The following is a 19,676-nucleotide window of genomic DNA, read 5'->3' on the forward strand; positions in this document are numbered from 1 at the left end:
ATTGTCTTCAAATTTTTATTCCCTCGATTCAAACTTTTCTACTATCTGTATTCCACATACATTTTTTAAATGTTATTTTACATTATAATTTGAACTCTTTCTTTGACACAGTATTTGTGGATCTGCTGTATCAACAGTAGAACATTTCTCAGGCTTCCCTGTTTTTCATCCCTCACCTGCACAGAAATTATATGTTACCTTGCAATCAGGCCTCACAGACAGATGCTTATTTTCACCGCTTAAACCTGGTACATGGACTTCATTTCCACCGTGGCACACAGGGAGCTTGTCAGCCACTTCTGGAAAAGTGTACAGAAATGGTGCCATTTAAGCCAAACAGCGAACTTTGTAAAGGACTCCATGAACTCATATATGCATATTTCATATATCCAAAGGCTCTCAGCTGCAAGTAGCAGTTGTCATTTAGGAGGTGGGACAGATAAAAATGTCTGCCGCTTGGAAAAATAAACAAGGAAAAAAAAAAGAAATGTTGGCTATGAAAGTGGCAGCAAGCAGATGTTTACAGGCTTTTATTAGTTCGCCACCCTCTCTATAGCTGAAAACATCAAAATGTGTGTCCAACATATAAAAATATCAAATTCATCCATTTGTCTAATGCAAATGCTAATCACTACTTCATTATCTGATCTGCACCACATGTGGGAATCACTTACCTCAGGAGACAGCCTCAAAATATTGTTGCTTGAACTTATCAAGGTCTCAAGAGCAAGGTACAAATTCATCCACCTCCTGACACAGATTCCTTTGCCATTGAATCACCACAGAGATGGAGTGAGATTCAGTCAGAATACATTGCATGTCAAAACTGCCCACGTTCAAATTTTTTTGCACTGATGATAAAACACTGAAATATCCTTGAGCAAGAAGGTTAGCAAGCTAACCCTGACCCCTGACCTCCCAATGGAGAGAGGGAAGCAAAACAAGACAACTCTCCCAACTGATCAGTCTTAACACAAGGTCTCACAGTGACCTCATGTGGCTGAAAGCAGGTACTGCAGAGTGGCAGTAGCAGTGGAACTTTGCTTTAACAAAAGACACAGAGACGATCAAAATACCTTAAATTCATTTACTTAAATTAAAAAATGTACATCACATTATCCTTTACAATAGACATGTCTTTTAAAAACTCAGTGGTTTTCGTTTTGTACATTTCAATAATTTGTATACAAATTCCTCTGACAAAAAAAGAAAGAAAAATGTCTGTAGCGACTGTCACAGATAACAAATTAATTACTCATTATGATGATTGCAGTGTTTCCCAGTAACACTTGGGCTTTAATTTGCAATTCACTGTCTGTACCAAATATCACGAGTACTGTCACAGTCCATAAAACAGGACTGAATCCTTGAGATTCTTTTATTTATTTCAGCTTTTAAATTCACTTCAGTCAGAATGTCAGATTAGGGCTGATTTTGCAGCCATAAGACGATTAATTTGAACATTGACCAAAATGAGACAGGAGCCCTGGTGCAGTTAGTACTGTACACTCAATGTAGATCACTTGGATGTTGAAATGCTTTTGGAAAACCCTTAATTAACATTTACACACAGTTAGAGGAACTACATATTTAATACAACAGCGAGGACACCGGCTTCAATGGAGGGGACCGTGAAAAGACAACGCCACTGTTTTTGACAAAGTCCCTGTGATGATGACAGCAGTAACATCTTCAAACTGTTCGGTATCATTTACCAGTAGCAATATACAGTATACAGCAGTACAGTATGGCAGTCAGTATGTAGCCGACTATTCATGACATTAAGGTTGGTTTTTTTTTTTACATCTTGGAGAATACACTTGGTTTTCTTGTGGAAGGTTACATGAGAAGACTGATACCACTGTGTCAGTGTTAATGTTACTCAGGACAGAACAGTAACACACAGTTCAGTCCTCATTTCCATAACACAAACATTAACTCTAGCTCTTGCACTCAGCTATGGTCCACCTTCTCCAATAACGCAAACTCCAAATGTACATGTTCTAGTATGTTTCCCTGGAGAAGAGCCTGAACCACATCCCATTCCCACACACCCCCACCACCTGACATCACTCAAGGAGCCATCAGCTCCTTTTTGGGAGTAAGAGGAAGTCAGTCACAGCCATCTGCACCCTTGGCCCATCACCTTGAAGGCTGTATCAAACTCAAGGGGTGCGTAAGGCAGGAGCTAAGCACAGCCTTGATACTAGGTGTTTTACCCCTATTTGAAGAAGAAGTCCACTTCACTGCTAGGAGATCACACAAACAGAAAGCCAAGTATTGTCTCCAAAAAGAGAGGATGATTTCTGCCTTGTTTCAAGGTGACAGACTGACACGTCAAGGCAGGACGCAACAGCAGGAGGTATGAGGAAGAGGTGGAAAATCTGGAGCACATCAATGACGAGGAAAAAGCAAAGACCCCCTCTGACCACTGAGTTATGCTCTAGACTGGAAAAGAAAGATGCAATAGTGCTACTGCATCACTTGAGAGTCAGATTAGAGACCTGGCACCACTTCCATAGCCACTCCCATACAAATCTCTCCCCGGCAGCTGAGCCCAAAACATACCCCGCTCCCACTGATAACTGCCCGAGTGAATGGAGTTTTGCTCTCAGGTCCAGGATGTACCAAGTCTAATTTTTACTCAGAATTTGATGTTCATCCCAGGTTTTCTCTAACCGGGTCCAGAACACTGTTTGGTTTACAGCCAAACAACAGATCAAACACAGAAAATCCTTTAGAGACCGGAGCCACATCCATGGGACTCCAAACAACAGAGGGTCTAGCCATCTATCCCATTTGTGGTTGTCATTGTGAATGAACTTATGGATCATGGACTTCAAAGTCTTATTTTGAACTAATCTGTCACAAATAATCGTCTACTAACCTGAACGGAACAGGTTGAACCAGCAACCGCCTCCACATAAACACAGGAGAATTTCTAATGGCATGTGCTGTGGACGAGACTTCTGATAACTGAACAATCTGAATGAGTGATTCATTATGAAGATACTATTAGCATCTGATTAGCTTAGCTAAGCACAGTGACTGAAAACAGGAGGAAACTATTAGTCTTCATATTCAACATAGAGATGTATAACTAAGATTGAAATTATTTAGGGAGCTGTAGTTTTCTATGCTCACAAAGTAACAGTTGTTTAACTTGCTAATACGTATGTACATTGTGCATTTGAACGAGGATACACAAAGCTAACTATCTTTGAACTGAATTGCAAAAGAAGATTTTAACTAGCCAAGTGATTCGTAATTTCCACCCTATTGTGAGAATCTAGCTAGCTGGCTTTGTCCAAAAGCAACTAAATCCTGCTAAATTAAGCTAAACTAAGCAGCTGCTGGGATTAGCTTCATATTTAGCATACAGATTTTAATGAGGTATCAATCTTCTCATCTAATTCTCAGCAAGAAAGCAAGTTAAGTGCATTTTCCAAAATTTCAAACTATTTCTTTAAACCTTTTGTTCTATGTCTGTCACAAACTTCAAAAGGTGCATCAAGTCACAATGGACAAACTAAATGTCAAAAACACTGACGCTGCCATTTCAGTCCACCATGACCATCTCTGCTCTGTATGAAGCCTGTGAATCTGATGTTTCACTGCAACTTACACTACACTGTAACCAAGTACTGTGATGCTGGATATGACAATTTACATGCTGTGTGAGGTTTAAAATACTGCTCCTGTTATCACTATGACTTGAGTTTCCTATTGATTTAAGATGAGCAGAGATAGTCAGATGAGTGGTGCAGAGCCAATGAGAGCTGAGACATTAATTCAAGAACAGTGTAGCCATCCAGTCTTCATAACTCCACAGTCAAAGGAATTCAAACTGGGTTTTTAAAAAAACAGAAAAGAAAAAAAAAAAAAAACAACAAAATAATTTTTACAACCATCTGTAAACATGAGCGTAGGCAGAATATGGCAGACAGAAATTTAAAGATTTGGCAAAAGAAAAAAACAAAGAAAACAAAAACAAATTTAAAACGTGATACATTCTGTGCTTTTCTGAGTGCAGCCTTGTCAGGGTCTGCAAACCCCCGAGAGCTGATTTTCAGAGTTAACAGATTACAAAAGGCTTCAGGTAAAGGTAGCTTTAAGACTACAATGAGCCATCCAATCACACAGTGACACAGCGCTAATTACTTTACTGATTTCACCTGCTCTCATATCCGACAGGTTTCCTCCATTCATGGATCAAATGTATTCCTAAACAAAAATAGAAATCCATGTCTGGAAAGGCAGCCTGTTAGTAAAACAGGCCAAAGCATACAAATGCATGTCAAAGAAAAATATCCAACCTTAATTAGGCTGAACTAAAAATAATAATTATAATGTGGTTGTTTGAACTGGTCCATTGCATCTCCAGCAACTTCATATCCAGTCCAATTGATCCTAATTAATCATGATGACAAGAGAACTTGTATAGACTTTAAGAGAAACCTTGACATTTTATGTTCAAGGGAAGAAAACTGAAAACAATCGTTTCTTGAAGAATGGAGACAAAAGTGTGATTAAGGATTGTTAAACTAAAAGAAGTGAGTAAAAATCCCCAGAATAAAAGTAAATTTTCAAATGTCAAGGTCTCCCTTTTAACAGTGTTTTGTAAGATTTACAAGGAAACTGAAGCTTGTGCTGCTGGGCATACAGTAAACAGAAGCTGGGAGTGTGAAATAGCTACTCTACTGTCTCTCATATTAAACTCAGAAGAGAAATCGTGACTTCAAGTCCTGTATTCTATCTCCATTCATCTCACAAAACACGGTAAAGTGTCTGATTTAGTTTGGCATTATTTTCTACATATCAAACCATTCAGCAAGAGCAAAGACCAGCTTTACTCTTGCAAATGGCGTCTTAAAATAAAGTGACATTGAAATATTCTGCTCACTCTAGACCTTTATCCATATACTTCATATACCACTGTTTTAAAAATCCTACATTTACGATCTGGAACAAGTGGAAGAGCACCCAGATGACACTCTCTACTCACTGTGGCATTACAGAGAAGCAAACAAGAACAAACACACAAAAGAAACTAATTAGGCATGTGTTTATAGCTCATAATCCTGGTTTTTGGATTGTAAAAAGAGGACTCATGCAAATAAATCCAGAATTTGTTACTGCTTATCTAACCTTGAACAGCCTGACCAGCTGGTGTTTATGGAAGTGAGAATACCCAATCAGAAGAGGACATGTGTAATAGATATTTCTACACTGGTCTTGGATTGTTAGGCTGCAATTCCTCAACACTTAAATGTGCAAAGGGCCATGATGTGATGGTAATCTGCCAGTGGTTCCATTTCTAAGGTAAAGTACCTTCTTCGTCTGACTCACAGTAACATCCTCCCTGTGGCAGACATCAATCCTGCATTGATACAGTGTGCTCCGACGGCATTTGTGCTGCACTGACACCAGCAGGATGTGACCGGTGCCGGCTCAAGTAGTCAAGATGAGAGAAATACCATAGGATATAACTGGCAGCTTTGAAACTATCTGCAAACACTGACCATGGATTCCAGCTGAAGTAGTGAGCATTTGAAGTCTATGCGCTGTGACGTAAATGTCAGGAACTCCAGTTAACGTTCTGATAAAGTGCCAGGAGAATACCACTGACAAAGAAAAAAAAAAAAAGAAAATCTATATATGTACAGATTGTGCCTTGAAAAGAGAAGCTTAGACATGGGAGGCTGTGTTATCCACTGTGCCATGACTCTCAGTGGCAGTCAGTGTTGTGCTCTCGTCTCAGAAACAATCAGCAGCTCCGGGACCACCAGTTACTCATCCCAAAGGCTGTTCATTACAGAGACAAAAAAATAAAATTAAAAGAAAGGCATTTTTCAAATAAACGCTCACTATACTTTTCACATATGCACACTTAGAAACACCGAAGCAGATGCCAACGCAGCGCCACATTTTTTTGTTTTTGTTGACTCGACAAAGACGACTAAAACACTGTCGCTGCTGAAATGTGTGTCATAGAAGGAAGAGGGGAGATCCAGAAGGTAGACAGCAGCAATGTAAACTAACAGAAAGGCTCTGTGTCAGTCAAAAATGGTGATCTGACATTTTCACAGCTAATACACATTTAAAAAAAAAGACACAATCACTGACCACTCGCACGTGAATAATTTTGTTGGGCAATGGCAAGAGGCACCAATCAGCCAGTTTAACATCTAAATATTTCAACATTAATAGTTATTTTTGCACTGATTTATAAAGCTAGACTTACATATTTGTTCCTACACGTCTGGCAGTTAAAGGAATTATTTGTTTATCCACTAGTTGTTTCATGATATTCATTTTACAGCTAGGTTGAGCACTTCTTAATCTTTCTACCACAGTAGACCGCTGACTGAGGAATAAAGAGAAAAATATGGCCAATTTAAGACCTTAATTTCTGACCCCCCTTTTCCCCAACACACATACACACGCTCAAACATGCAAACACAGAAACAAGTACGTCAGGAAACCAGTCAGTCAGTCAGTTGGTCAGTCAGGTGGGAGAGGAGAACCAGCCCCCTCACCAACCTTCTGCTGATTGATAAAAACCACACTTTAGCTCCTCGCTCCTCACAAAGCCAGTTAGCAGGTTTTGTCAATTGTCCAACACCCACAAAAAGTATGTCATATAACTGAATCCCAACTACACCCACGCATCTTCACCCGTCGTGCCCATAAACAGGGAAGCCACCGAACAGAGCTGGCCGATGACCACTGATGAGGAAGCTGATGCCCATCACAGGAGGAGGAGGAGGAGGCTCTGGCAGAGCAGAGGAGTGTGGTGTTTGAAAGTATCTTCCAGTCCAGTAGAAACTCAGGAGGCTCACTGCCTCAGACTTTAGCTCCAGTATAGAGACGTGCTGCAGGGTTGCAGGTTGTCTAGAGCTCTGCACTGGCTGGTGGTTTGGTGGTGGTCATGATCTTCATGTACTGTGTGAAGATGGCCTCAAAAGCCTCGTCTCTGTGGATCATGGCACCAAACACCAATGGCTGGAGGAGACAGAGATGTTGAGCAATTAAAATATATCTACATATTACATGTAACAGCTGCACTGGGCAAAGAAGCACCCGTCATTAAAATCTTATCACAGTGTCTTATCACAGTTGTTCTATTTAATGTAATAACACATACTGTTAGTGTCCTGTGAAAGCAGAGAAGACAAATCTACTGATCGTATATCTGTAGTCCTCAAGATTTCTACATTTTCCACTTGGGGCTGCCAGTGTGCAAAGTTACAGGCTAGATAACTGAAAACCTGATCAAAAGAATCTATTCTAATATCTGTATGAGTAAAAAAAAAATCCCATATGAACCCACAGTAGAATGGGAAAGAAAACTACAGTACCTTCTGAGTGGAGGGAGTGGCTATGGAGATGCCCATCCCACTTCCTGGTAGGACTGACAGCACTTTGTACTGTTGGGTTAGAAGTAAAAAACAAAACAGGGTGATTACAGTGCATCTTTATCACATTTACCAGTGATTTAGAGCAATGAATAATCACAGCTGAAGGATACAATCCTTAATGTTTTTAAGAGTGAGTACCTTTTGTATGTCAGTGATGTCCACCAGCTTGATAACTTTATTCTTTTTGGAGGAGCTGGATCTGGAGCTGGAGCTCTCGAAGCACAGGTAACTGGCAGAGAGAGAAAATAGCTGAATGGAGTCTTAAGAGAAAACAAACAGTCCAGCAAAACAGATGACAAACTTAATGGACTTCCTGTCTGTTAGATATCCAAAGGAGGAGAAGAGACTTAAAGATTAGACATATTCTCAGGAGGAGGCCTGTCCTGCTCGATCTACTGTTGACTGACACACACACACATACACACACACAGGGAGGTAGAGAGAGAGAGAGAGAGATAGAGAGAGAGAGAAGATGTGGTGTAGCTCTTGATAAAGAATCTTTTCAAGAACTTAAAACCACACAGCCATTTGCTTAAGTGATTCCTCACTCTTATCTCTCTCTGCTCCACTATTTAAAGTAACTTCTTTTTCTCCCTTGCAGTCACAGATTTAATGATAAAAGATGCTCTCATGAGAGAAGATGTCCCACTTACTTCTCTGTGACGTAAAGCACTCCGTTCCTGATGTAGTCTGTGGGCATTTTCCTGTCTCTGTTTATCAGGCAACACCTCCAGCCGTTCTCACACACTGAATAGAAAACAATGAGAATTGTGTTTGTTGTACTAGTGGTTAAAAAGCCCTGGTAAAAACTAAATATTAATACAACCTGGTTTTCGACCTCTTTCTTTGCTTATTCTTAGCGAGCTCAGGCACACTTAGAGCTAATGAAAACAGGTGGGTAGTTTTTTTAAACTGCAGTAATTCCCCTCACCCGCCAGAGGGCGCTCTGACTCCGGCAGGTTGAAGATCTCATGAAAGGCTCCCTTCTTGGTGCTGTGGGAGCGCCCTGTCTCCTCCTCTCTGCTCACCCCACATGGGACGGTGGCGAGGCTGCTGCGAGACACCACCGGCTGAACCTGGAAAGACAGGGAGGAGAGAGAAGGAGGAGGTGGGGGGGTGGGAGAGGAACAAGAAAAACAGGCAGGATGACGGGAAGTGAGAGAAAAAGAAAACAGTGAGACAGTGAGGGAAAGGAGGAAGGAGAAGGAGAAATATTTAAAATCAAGTATCACACCACATCATGTGGTACAGTCCAACAGGACTGAATGTGCCCAGATCTACTGGGACAAGTGGCCACACTTGAAACAGCTCCTCAACTTTTATTATTGTATTGTGTGCTTCTCTGCATGTGCTATTCTGCAGCAGGCTCAGGTGTGACGTGCAAAGCAGAGAGTGAGGCCATCATTCACTCAGCATACAGACTGTTACAGTAAAGACAGCTGATAGGCCACAAATACTTGTAAATTGGTGAAAATCTAATATATATATTATGGTTTATTTACAGTGCAGAGGTCTACTTCATTTGTACCCTGCTTTATGTATTCAAGTTGGAATGATACTTTGATTGTGAAGTCATCTTAAAATAAATGGTTACATTTGATGATGAAAAGGCTGATGATAATCAACCAACAATAATTAAGATTTTCTAAAGACAATTACTATCGAGGGTTTATTACTACCTACAGAAGGGAACAGGAAAGATTAAATGAGCTAATGTGAAATTACAGTGGCCAAGGGGTTACTCTATGTGCATGTGAACTACTCAGTAAACACACTGCTACTTCTCACAGAGCATCTATGTCGATGGATCAAAAATGTCAGTTATTATTCAGAAGTTGGCATATGGACAAAAATAAGTCACTGATATTTATGAGAAATTACAATTTTAAAAATATTTAATTAAATCATAGGTTACAGGCTAACGTGACATTTTGATCCATTCTGTTCAATCACTGAGGCCAGTCCCAAGGTGTGTCACACATCGCACACACACGCACACACGCTTTGAGGTGAGCTGGCGGCACACCCAGGCACAGTAGAGGAACCAAATGGAGACACACCAGAGTCCCTACCTTCTCAGTGCCAGAGAGCTGAGAGAGAGAAACGACAGAATACACCTGTGACTGAGGCCACAGCAAAGACACACAAACATGCTCACACACTCCAACCAACATTTACAGACGCTGTGTGGTATCTGCACAGCGAGAACTGACAGCGAGTGGCTGAGTATTAATGTATTATTGACAGGAGTAATAATGTTTTGATACTTTATTGATCCCTTTTTCCTCTTTGCCTCTCCACAGGGGCGGCCAGTGGTGGGAGGGAGACTGACACTTCAGTGGGTGGACTCTTGCCAGCATGAAAGATTCAACCTGACCTGCAGCTAAAGGATGGTCTCTCCAACTACTCTGCCACCCCAACATCACATATATTATTTGTGCATTTATCACCTAACTTTCTATCCTGTGTTAAATAGACATAAGCAAATTTTGTGGCATTGTTTTTGTGGCATTTCTTATCAAGATTAGCTTCTCTGCTACTCATTGTCTACTAATATGAAAATTGGCTATTCTGTTCACAAAGTTGCTGTTAAATCTCCAGTAAATGTCGCAATAGCTGCTGTAATACAAATTCAAAGATTCTATAGGTATAGCCTTGGTTAAACTCCGGGTTTTTAGGTTAGCAACAAAGACGGCTCGAGCAAAGAATAGCTTCTTCGGATTCAGACTAAGCTGCATTCAACGGTCTGTGTGTGTGTCTATGTTGAGAGTTAGTTTAGGAGAAGCGAGAACCTGTGAGAGGAGGCAGTGAAGGAGGTGATAAAGATGTGTTTATGTATGTGTTTCCACGTCCTTACCCGCCGTGACACAGTGGCGTTGGTCCTCTCTTTGAGCTGGGGGTCGGTGGGAAGGCTGTTCCACACAATGTAAGGTGTGTCGTACTTGTCCCGCAGTTTCGGACAGCTCTTGAAAAGGAAGTCTATGATGAAGAACTTGATGCCGGCGTACAGGCCTGGAGGGAGGGAAACAGATTAATTAAGCTGCTATGGAAGCAGAGGTTATCAGCTAAATCTTGTACAGCAGTGTCCTCAAATAATAAAACGTTTTTAAGGCTGTTTCCCAGTTCGAGGCCTTTTATCATTTCAAATCTAAGGACCATTCATGGTGCAGCCTTTTATATTTTTCACATTAACATTCTTACACATAAATTCCCTTTCAACATCTTTCACTTTTCTGTATTTCCATCAGACTTACAGTATTGAAGAGAGCTTAAGTTTTTATTGGTTACATTCATACAGTCAGTGTTTGGGACAGACAACTTTAATAATAAAAAATAAGCCTTGAATTGTATTGTACATATTTCAGTAGAACTGGGAGACATGGGCACTGAGTGTACAAATGGAGTCAGTGCTTTAAACTAACTTGCAAACGCCAAGAAAAACACTTATGTGATAGGTAGCACACAGCAAAAACACTCAATGTGGTGGTAGTTAGCGTAAGCTGCCATTATAGCTACATCAATCACATCCATGCTCGTTCTCAGTCTTCTGTTCTATTTTTCTTTAATTTAGCTAAGTAGCTATGTATGAAAATGACATTCCTGTTCTTAAGCCTGCCTACTAAGCTCTGATTGGTTGATTCTTTATTTAACTGCCCTCTATGTACAATTTTACTCAACAAATCAAGATGTTGTTGGCAATTGGGATATAGTGATTTTGGTTGTCCCTTTCACTTACAGTGTATTTAGGGCCTACATGAGAAATGACAACTCTCTTTAGCTAGCTGAACAAACAGAGCCTTTGTGTCAACAATTATTTTTGCTGTAAGCATCTTTCAAGGAAACATGAACACAGCACTTTGGAGACCACTTCTTTTTCCTTTACAAGAAATAGCTGAAACTAATATTATCTGATAGGAATGCCAACAGCCTGCAGCTGCTGCTCACAGGCACAGAGAGAACAGTAACACAAGTGTTGTATGAATGTATTTGTTTGTGTGCATTGGATTGAGAATAAGTGCATTCATTCAAGGGTCAGATGCTGTATATAAAGAGGGATAAAGACACATTGTGTGTGTGTGTGTGTGTGTGTGTGTGTGTGTGTGTGTGTGTGTGTGTGTGTGTGTACGTCTCTCACCGATCATGAAGCCCATCAGTTTGTATGGCAGGACGCAGGAGGTGATGAAAGCCACCCACAGGCAGATGTAAAGTTTCCGGGTGCTCTCCGGCTGCACCCACATGAACAGGCTGAAAGACGAATTCACAGAAACACAGACAGAGAAGAGAAACAAAATAGAAGTCAATATTTCAATCATTTTATTTGCACTGCTTGCAAAGCAGAGATTTTTTAAAACTTACTTCTTTATCTTCTCCAAAACATCCGCCATCTTACCAAAAAGGTTCTGTAAAGAGAATTAAATCACTGTATGAACCACTACTGTTTGATTACCTGTGTACTCTGATATGACAGGATTTATGGTGTGTGTTGTACCTGTGCTTTTTGTGCAACATCGAGTACAAGCTGGAACTTTTCAGACACAGTCAAGTCTTCCTTTGGAGGCTCCTGCATAAATCACAGAGACAAATTAATGAGACATATTGACCTCTGCTGGTGGACAGATTCTTCTGGCCATGAGACAGAAGTGTGAAGTCTTACCATGGGTTCAGAGACCTCAGGCACAATGCTCCACTGGATCCTCCAACCTCTGGAAAACAGGAAGAAAAATGCTGTACACTGAACACTGTACATTTTTATGGAGGTGTTTTGTTTGGATAAAATTAGGCCACCAAACCTCTGAAGTTAGTGTTTCTAACATCTTTACAACCTTCATCACTTTTAAGGTGAGCAGGTGTCCCAGTTTGATAGTCTAAGTCCAGACAGATGTCTGACAAATACTAATGTGCCCTCATTTCATAATGATCCCTAAAACACCCCTTTAAATGACTTTGTCGATGGTTATATAACTTTAATTATATTTGGCTGTTTGCAGCTGTGAATAAAAGCTGGTGTTAACTTGTTTGACCAATGTACTGGTCCTCTGTAGTACTGTGATAATGATCATAAACACAAGTATGTGTTTTCAGTCATTAACTTCAGGGTTTTATTACACAAAACATACAGTAAATCTTCTAACTAATGAAAAATTTACCTTTTTTAAAGCTATTCTTATGGACTGTTCACTGACTAGATCAGAAATGTTTTTACCTGGCGATGAGGTAATTTAAGGACAAGCGCAGGATAGCCAGGAAGAGGAACATGGGAATGGCCCAGCCATGCCAAGCAGCATTCATATAGATCTGCAGGCGAAAGGAAACACAGCAGAATATACAACAGTTTAACATTTGGCTTATTGATCATTCATGACTCATCAGCTTGAGTTATTTCAGCTAATCATGCTGTTGAATTGTCAGAATCTGTATTCAGTAAGTTATGCAATGCAATGACTCATTTGTTTTACCAAAACAGCAGCTTATCCATCCTGACAGAAAACTCCAAACTCTGTGTGTAGTTGTAGAGGCTTCAAATTCTACTTCTATAACAAGTATTCCCTTAGCTGTCACTCTTCCATCACAGTGGTATAGGCCTTCTTGACTGTAAACAGTTATCAAGATTTATTTGACAGACCTCTGCTTAAGTGAACCGTATGGCTTTCTGTCTCAGAGAAAAACTGATGAACTGATGAAAAGATGAATGGAAAGACTCCCTTTAATGATGATTTGGTTCATTCTGACACACTGACTTGAACATTTAATTTCAGGGTCTATAATGGCAGTCGAAGATGCTATTAGAGTAACCTGTCAACACTAGAGCAAGATCATGTCGAGACATTGAGACGGTGTTGGCATGTATGGCCACAATCAGAGGGTTGGAGATGATTTAGCATTAATGGCTGACTGGACATTAATGAAAATCTGATTAGACCTGAAGTCTTTGGCAGACCCACGGCAATCTGCCACTGGAGCAGAAATTACTGCAATTTATTTCATTTCAGTGTCATGTGCAGAGGTGTAAGACTAAATGGGCTAAGATTAGATTTATAGATTGAATGACATATTGAGATATTGTGTTAAAGGAAAAGTGTACACTCACAATGAAGGCAATAGCTGAGGTGTAGACAGAGTGCCAATTAGATAAGGCGGAGAGGTTCCTTAAGAAGTTGGTGACAGGTCTGGCTCCTCGCTCTGAAAAAAAGGTATAGATATACAGATATATTCAGTGTAACACTGTTTCTGTTTTATCAATATTTATTTCATACTTCTTATATATTGATTTTCAAACCACAAAAACTGCTCAGAAATTCCTTGAAGGTGTTGACCTGACCTCCAAAATCCACTCTGATCCAGCATCTGTGAGATGCACCAGAACAAGCCAGACCCAAAGGATCCAATGCCAGTGTCCAGGTGCCAGACACTACAGGACGCTGCCAAAGGTCCCACGTCCATGGCCCAACAGCACGAGGACACAGATCAGAGGATGGATCAGATTGGGATCTGGGGAGTTTGGAGGTCAGGTCAACACCTTGAGCCCCTTCTTTTTCTTTAAGTTATTTCTGAGCGGTTTTCATGGTGTGGTTGGTGCATTGTCCTGCTACAATGTTAAGTTATTCATCTGTCAGTGGTTTTAATGTTGTGGCTGATCAGTGTATCTGAGTTTTTCTACTCTGAAAATCAGCTATGGAAGGCTAATTCTGACTTTCAATCCATCCAAATTCACAGACTGTTACTGCTCAATTTAATTTTCAAATATCTACTCAAAACATAATGATGTACTGAAAGCAAAGCTAATGTTCTGATAGTCTCCACTTCTACAGTTTCCATGTGTCTGTGTGTGTTCTGAGTACTCACTGAGTCGCCTCATATTTTCTGTCAACCTGGATGGAAAGCACAAAAAGTGAAGGTCAGAACATACGTAGATGCTCGTGTATAGACAAGCACACACAAAGAAAAAAGCTGCGTTAGGTGTGAGAGGAGGTGGTGACGCTTTGGCCTTCATCAGCCTGGCATGACTCACACTCCTTCATAGAAGAGGAAAGATAGAATGAATAGAGAAAATAAATGAAAACTTCCTGACCTCTCTCCCTGTTAAATAAAGGCTGATCTGACTGCACTGCATCTAGCAATAGTATACATTCAGCAGTTCAAAGCAACAGTGAGTCACATGCAGTACATTGGTAGCACATGTGTATGGTCAAGGGTACATAGAGCAGTAGGAGTTGGATTATTTTCTGGAGTGCTGTACAATATGATTCTATTCCTCAAATAAAAGCAGTAAATATACCAATATCTGACCACTGTGACACAATCCAAGATGACTGCTGCCTGGCTGCACACCTTTAGTACTCCCCAGCTGCTACCTAGCTGTCTGCCTCCACATCTCCTTGAACAGCCGCAAATCAATACCTCAGTCAGGACAAACACTTCATGTTCTATTCTGAAGCAGCTCTCTCCCCCCACCTTTTAGCACTTAGCGGTTCCTCAGTCTCCACGGTGCTTTCCTCTGGCTGGAAGCGGAAGTCTTCGATGTAAACCCCAAAGCGCTCATACAGCCACTTCTGCAGCCGTGAGCTCCACACCTCCTTCTGCTGTTTATCTGCTAAAGAAAACAAAACCAGAGTGTCATCAGCACCTTAGATTAGGCTTGGTAAATTCACCAAAATTGTGTCAATTTCCTACATCTGGACAAGATGAAAAACATTTCCCTCCACACTCAACCCCGCCCACAAAAAGTCATTGTACAATCATATCTTAGCAACTGTAACTAGCCACAGCTGGTATACCAATCTTTGGACTTCTCCACATGTTGGAACAGTGTGTATAGGGCCTGATTCCAACTGTGTGTTTATCTGCTGTACCACCAGCTGCAGGCATCAGCATCCGCAGCTAACTAGCTTACTACCTAGTAAGACATCTATATCAAAATTTTGTCAATACTTCACAGCTATAACACTAATTTCTAGTGATATAACCTAATCAATTAACATGACCTGTCCTGGACCCACATAAAAAATGATGGATGGAATAAACAAATGATATAAATTTTTGCTGAGTCCAAACTACAATAAAGGATTATGAAGGAACAGCCTCCTGTGTGCAGACCAGTTTTATGGTCACCAATCACAATCAACATAAAATTATGATTAGTGCTACTGTCTATGGCAGGTAAGAGAAAATATTCAAGACCTTTATAAATGAAACTTAAGAGTTTTTTAATACCTTCAAATAAGGGCTTCTGTTGAGGGAAATCAGTTCAGTGTTTTTAAGACTTTTCAAACCTGCTGATACCCTGTTTATCTGGTTTGGGGATCTTGCATTAGCTATATCTCATGCAAGTTCGTGTCACATTTGCCAAACTCCTAGGTTATTACTCATCCTTATGTCCTTTTCAAATGTAATAGTGAAGCATACTGTTTGAAAATATGCACATCAAAGCATAAATGAAACCAATGTGTTGCTGGTCCAAATATGTTTTTCTATAGCAAGCTTTCAAACTATCCAAAGGTTATGTTAGAGCAAATAACATCTTCAGTACATTTTTGTGTTTTCTACATGAACCATAAGCTGACGAGGATGCTGACTTTTCGTGTGGGACTCGCAGCTTTAGCTTCAGTCTTTTAGCACAATATCATGCACTGTATGTAGCCACCATGTTCATAATTTAGATGGCTCTTGTTTAAAATGAACCAGTGGGAATCGTTATAAAAGTCAGTTGGAGACAGACTTTCCAACCAACTCACAGCTTTTTAGCGTTAGCATTAGCTTAAGCTAGCAACAGTAACCAAGAGAGAGCCTAGCAAGCATGACCTGAACACTGACAGTTAAACTGCGTGAAAACACTTTTTTAAACACTCTCCATTGTTAAATAACTAATATGTTAAATGACAAGTTTAAAATCAATTCCAATTAACACATTTGTAACATGACGGGTGCTGTTGATGGGTATTTAAATTCACCTAACAGGGCTGCAGGGGTATGTCAGACAAAATAAGTTGGGAAACTGAACTAATTGACTGTGGTTGTGCTCAGCAGCTACCACAGGTGACTGTGAATGTGAAGCTGAGAACATGCAGCTTGTGTGCTCAGTCAAAACCCATTGAGAGAATAAATACACAGTATTTTTAAAGACAATGTAATTACGGCAAAGAGAAAGCTGTAGCAGGGGTTGTTTTTCCTGCTGTAGATTTATTATGAAAACAAGCATTTTTGTGCTGATGACATTCAGCCTCTGTCCTGTACCTCGCACATTATACCCAGTTTCTCTTTGTCCTTTTATCCACACACTCTTAATCCATCTGAAAAAACACTGACACCCACGCACACCTCCGACACTAGTTAGAGCTCAGTCCTGTCTGCCCTAGATGAAGTGATCTACAATCATAACCCATTTTCCAAAATTAGCCACTCTGTCTCTCCCTTTCCTCTCTCTCACACACACACACACACAAAGTCACTGGGTCATTGGAAGTCAAACCATGACAAAAATTGTTACTCAGCCCAAAAATAGAAAAAACACAAACACACACATTTAAAAACTCTGACGATTACTGCACTAATAATATGGTCCCCTCTCCCCTAAAAGACAGCTTCTAAACACCCACATACATACATATACACTCACACACACACACACACACAGACACTCACTGACAATGGCAGTGCAGATCTGTACTAATAACAGCAATTAACCTCCTCAGAAGGACAGTTTTCAGGGCATTAATGCAGTTTGTTGTGTTGCGTGCTTGCTCTTGTTACAACTAATTGCATGCCAGAAATCACCCTGTAGCTGTGTCTTTCTGTCACCATGTACATTACACACTGCGTTGTGTCCTAGAATAACCCTTCTGAAACACTCCTCACATCACACACTCCACCGCACACATCCTACACCACCAGCTCCCCTGAACGCACGCACACTCACACACACACACGCACACCAACAGTCGTCTTGATTTACTCCCACACTCGGAAGACGTCAAAGTCTCCCTTTTCCACGCATTTCCTGTCAGTCCCCCTGAACTCCCACTCACCCTGCCCCCCCGCCAAACCTCTCTTTCCTTCCAAGATCTTACCTGTTCCATTGTTTGAGGGTGACTGCTGTTTTCGGGGAGGCTGTGGGGGAGAGTCCTCCAGCCTGAGAGAGAGAGAAAGAGGAGGGGTAGGAGGGGGGGTCAAGTGTCAGTCTCACTTCTCTTTAGTCAGAGCTGCAGTCCTTCAGCAGACATGTCTCAGGAAGTTCATGTGTTAATATGTGGAGAGCTGCTGCTGCAGTGGATAAACCAACAACTGTCAAAACAGTTAGACACACGCACACACACACACAAACACACACACACACACAGACAGAGAAACAATTTCAGTCTCCATCTGTTTTTGTAAAGTTAATAATCTCACGGTTACAGTCTCATCACAGGTGCCAGCAAAAACAAAAGATTTCTCTGACAAATATAGACGAAGAGAGAAAGAGTGAGTCTGTGCTGTGTAACCTCACACATTAGTTTGAATTTCAGTGTGTTTGACTCAAGCAAATTCTATGCAAATCTGTGAACTAGAGCACAACATAGTACCTGAGTGAGTGTCTCCATCAGTTGAACAGTCAATTGGGAACATCATTCCAAGAGTATGAACTTTCATTCTTGAATGGTTTAACATTGGTCATGTTCTTTGCTAACAGCCAAGACATACTAGCTCAAAATAGAAAGACTCTCCCTATTGAAATCCAAAGCCTCAAGAGATACAGTAAGCTGGTAATGTTTTATACTAAGAGGTTTATCATTTCCCTGTAATTTCTTAAAAAGTTTCAATGTCATTTGGTACTAGTCATATGGAAAATAGAATATTCCTTCATTATTATTATTCATTTACCATTAGGAAATGTATTCTTCACAGAATGTTCGATTCTGACAGATTTAGAGATTAGAAAGTTACCTCCTGGTGAATCTAAAGTCTGATAATTGTGTTCACAAAGCAACTCTGCTGTCTTGCCAACAGCTGCTTGGATATTAGTGACGGAAGAAATGTTTACAGTCTGCGATCTTCACATGCATCCCACCAGCTGGTTACTGCTGACAGGATTAACTGAGGAAAACTCCCAGGTCATGGCACATTAGTTCACCACCACCAAATCCTGAACTGTCTCTGACATTCTTAACGCCGCGTTTCTCTGCTGGTAGTCACTTGGAGAGCACCAGTGGAATTTCCCATTGGCAGACACAGAGGCATCATCTGATTACACACACACGCAGAGACGTACACGCACACCCTGGTTTTAAGAGTGGTTTGGCTGGTGTCAGGAGATGCAGGCTTTTCCTGACACCAGCATAGCTACTGTGTCACAGCATGCGCTTGGCGACACAGACCAGCGCGTGACTTATTTCTGTTTTTTTTTTTTTCCTCCATCTCCCTCAAAACACACACACACACACACACACACACACACACACACAAACACACACAAACACACCTCCTTGTGGAATTCCCCGCCTACCAAGCTGCTGAGGCCTCTATTTATAACACAAACCCTGGGTAGCACTGGGGCTGACACACACACATACACACACCATCCAACTTGACCTATGATAAACTCTGCTGAGCTGAAATGTTACAAAGTGCAGTCTCACTGTTTCCTGTCTTTCCCCTTATTATCACTTCCCATCTCTCACATTCGGTCCTCATCTCCTGTCGCCCACGTCACCACACTTGACTCTGTTCTCTGTCTTCCCGTCTCACCTGGACTTGAGCACTTCGTTCATCTTCTGCTCCAGGTCTATCCTCTTGTTTCGCTCTCTCTCCAGCTCCTGCCGCAGAGAGTCCACATTGGTTTCTTCCCGCAGCTTCCTCAGCTCCTCCTCTGGAAAACACGACAGAAACAGTAGGGATCAGCATCTCATTTGTCAAAAGGAAAACAATACAATTCACAATACAACTCAAAGGTTCTTCACACAAACATCCAGGACCATAATTTTAAAAAAAATCTAATTAAGATACAGAAAAAGTGTTTAAAAGTGGGACGAGGTCACAGGACTTGAGCTGCCTCTACTTATATATATCTCTCTCATTTCATCTCTCCCTCTGTCTATCCCCTTCACCTTCACCTGTCCTGTACTCTTCCTCCTTGTCCATCAGCTCCTAGCATCAAGTGGTATCAGATATCGGGGCTTTCTAAGCCTGGGGTGCAACATCAGCGGTGTTTCCTCTCAGTCTATTGTCCCTGACTAAAGGGACACATGAATATTGGAGGAGGGGTGAGGCAATAAAAGTGAA

At 41.0% G+C, this 19,676-nt stretch overlaps 1 protein-coding gene across 5 annotated transcripts in view; it reads right to left on the reverse strand.

Moving 5' to 3' along the window:
- Positions 1–1,073: 1,073 nt before the first annotated feature.
- The window catches only part of gramd4a (GRAM domain containing 4a), a 48,320-nt gene continuing 29,717 nt past the window's right edge, over positions 1,074–19,676 (reverse strand). For 2 of the 5 annotated variants that reach the window (XM_051077553.1, XM_051077555.1), the window contains 17 exons: positions 19,143–19,263; positions 17,486–17,547; positions 14,874–15,012; positions 14,265–14,290; positions 13,510–13,601; positions 12,625–12,716; positions 12,076–12,124; positions 11,911–11,982; positions 11,778–11,821; positions 11,557–11,666; positions 10,279–10,433; positions 9,494–9,511; positions 8,353–8,497; positions 8,075–8,168; positions 7,560–7,650; positions 7,362–7,430; positions 1,074–7,005 (listed from right to left, as the gene is read on the reverse strand). In XM_051077553.1, coding sequence (XP_050933510.1) covers positions 6,895–7,005; positions 7,362–7,430; positions 7,560–7,650; positions 8,075–8,168; positions 8,353–8,497; positions 9,494–9,511; positions 10,279–10,433; positions 11,557–11,666; positions 11,778–11,821; positions 11,911–11,982; positions 12,076–12,124; positions 12,625–12,716; positions 13,510–13,601; positions 14,265–14,290; positions 14,874–15,012; positions 17,486–17,547; positions 19,143–19,263 — 1,490 coding nt within the window. In that variant the 3' untranslated portion in view covers positions 1,074–6,894. The remainder of the gene's footprint in view (positions 7,006–7,361; positions 7,431–7,559; positions 7,651–8,074; positions 8,169–8,352; positions 8,498–9,493; positions 9,512–10,278; positions 10,434–11,556; positions 11,667–11,777; positions 11,822–11,910; positions 11,983–12,075; positions 12,125–12,624; positions 12,717–13,509; positions 13,602–14,264; positions 14,291–14,873; positions 15,013–17,485; positions 17,548–19,142; positions 19,264–19,676) is intronic. The other 3 variants (XM_051077554.1, XM_018700482.2, XM_018700481.2) reach the window with 3 other exon arrangements.

This window comes from Lates calcarifer, linkage group LG18 (genome assembly GCF_001640805.2).
Source record: "Lates calcarifer isolate ASB-BC8 linkage group LG18, TLL_Latcal_v3, whole genome shotgun sequence".
NCBI lineage: Eukaryota > Metazoa > Chordata > Actinopteri > Centropomidae > Lates > Lates calcarifer.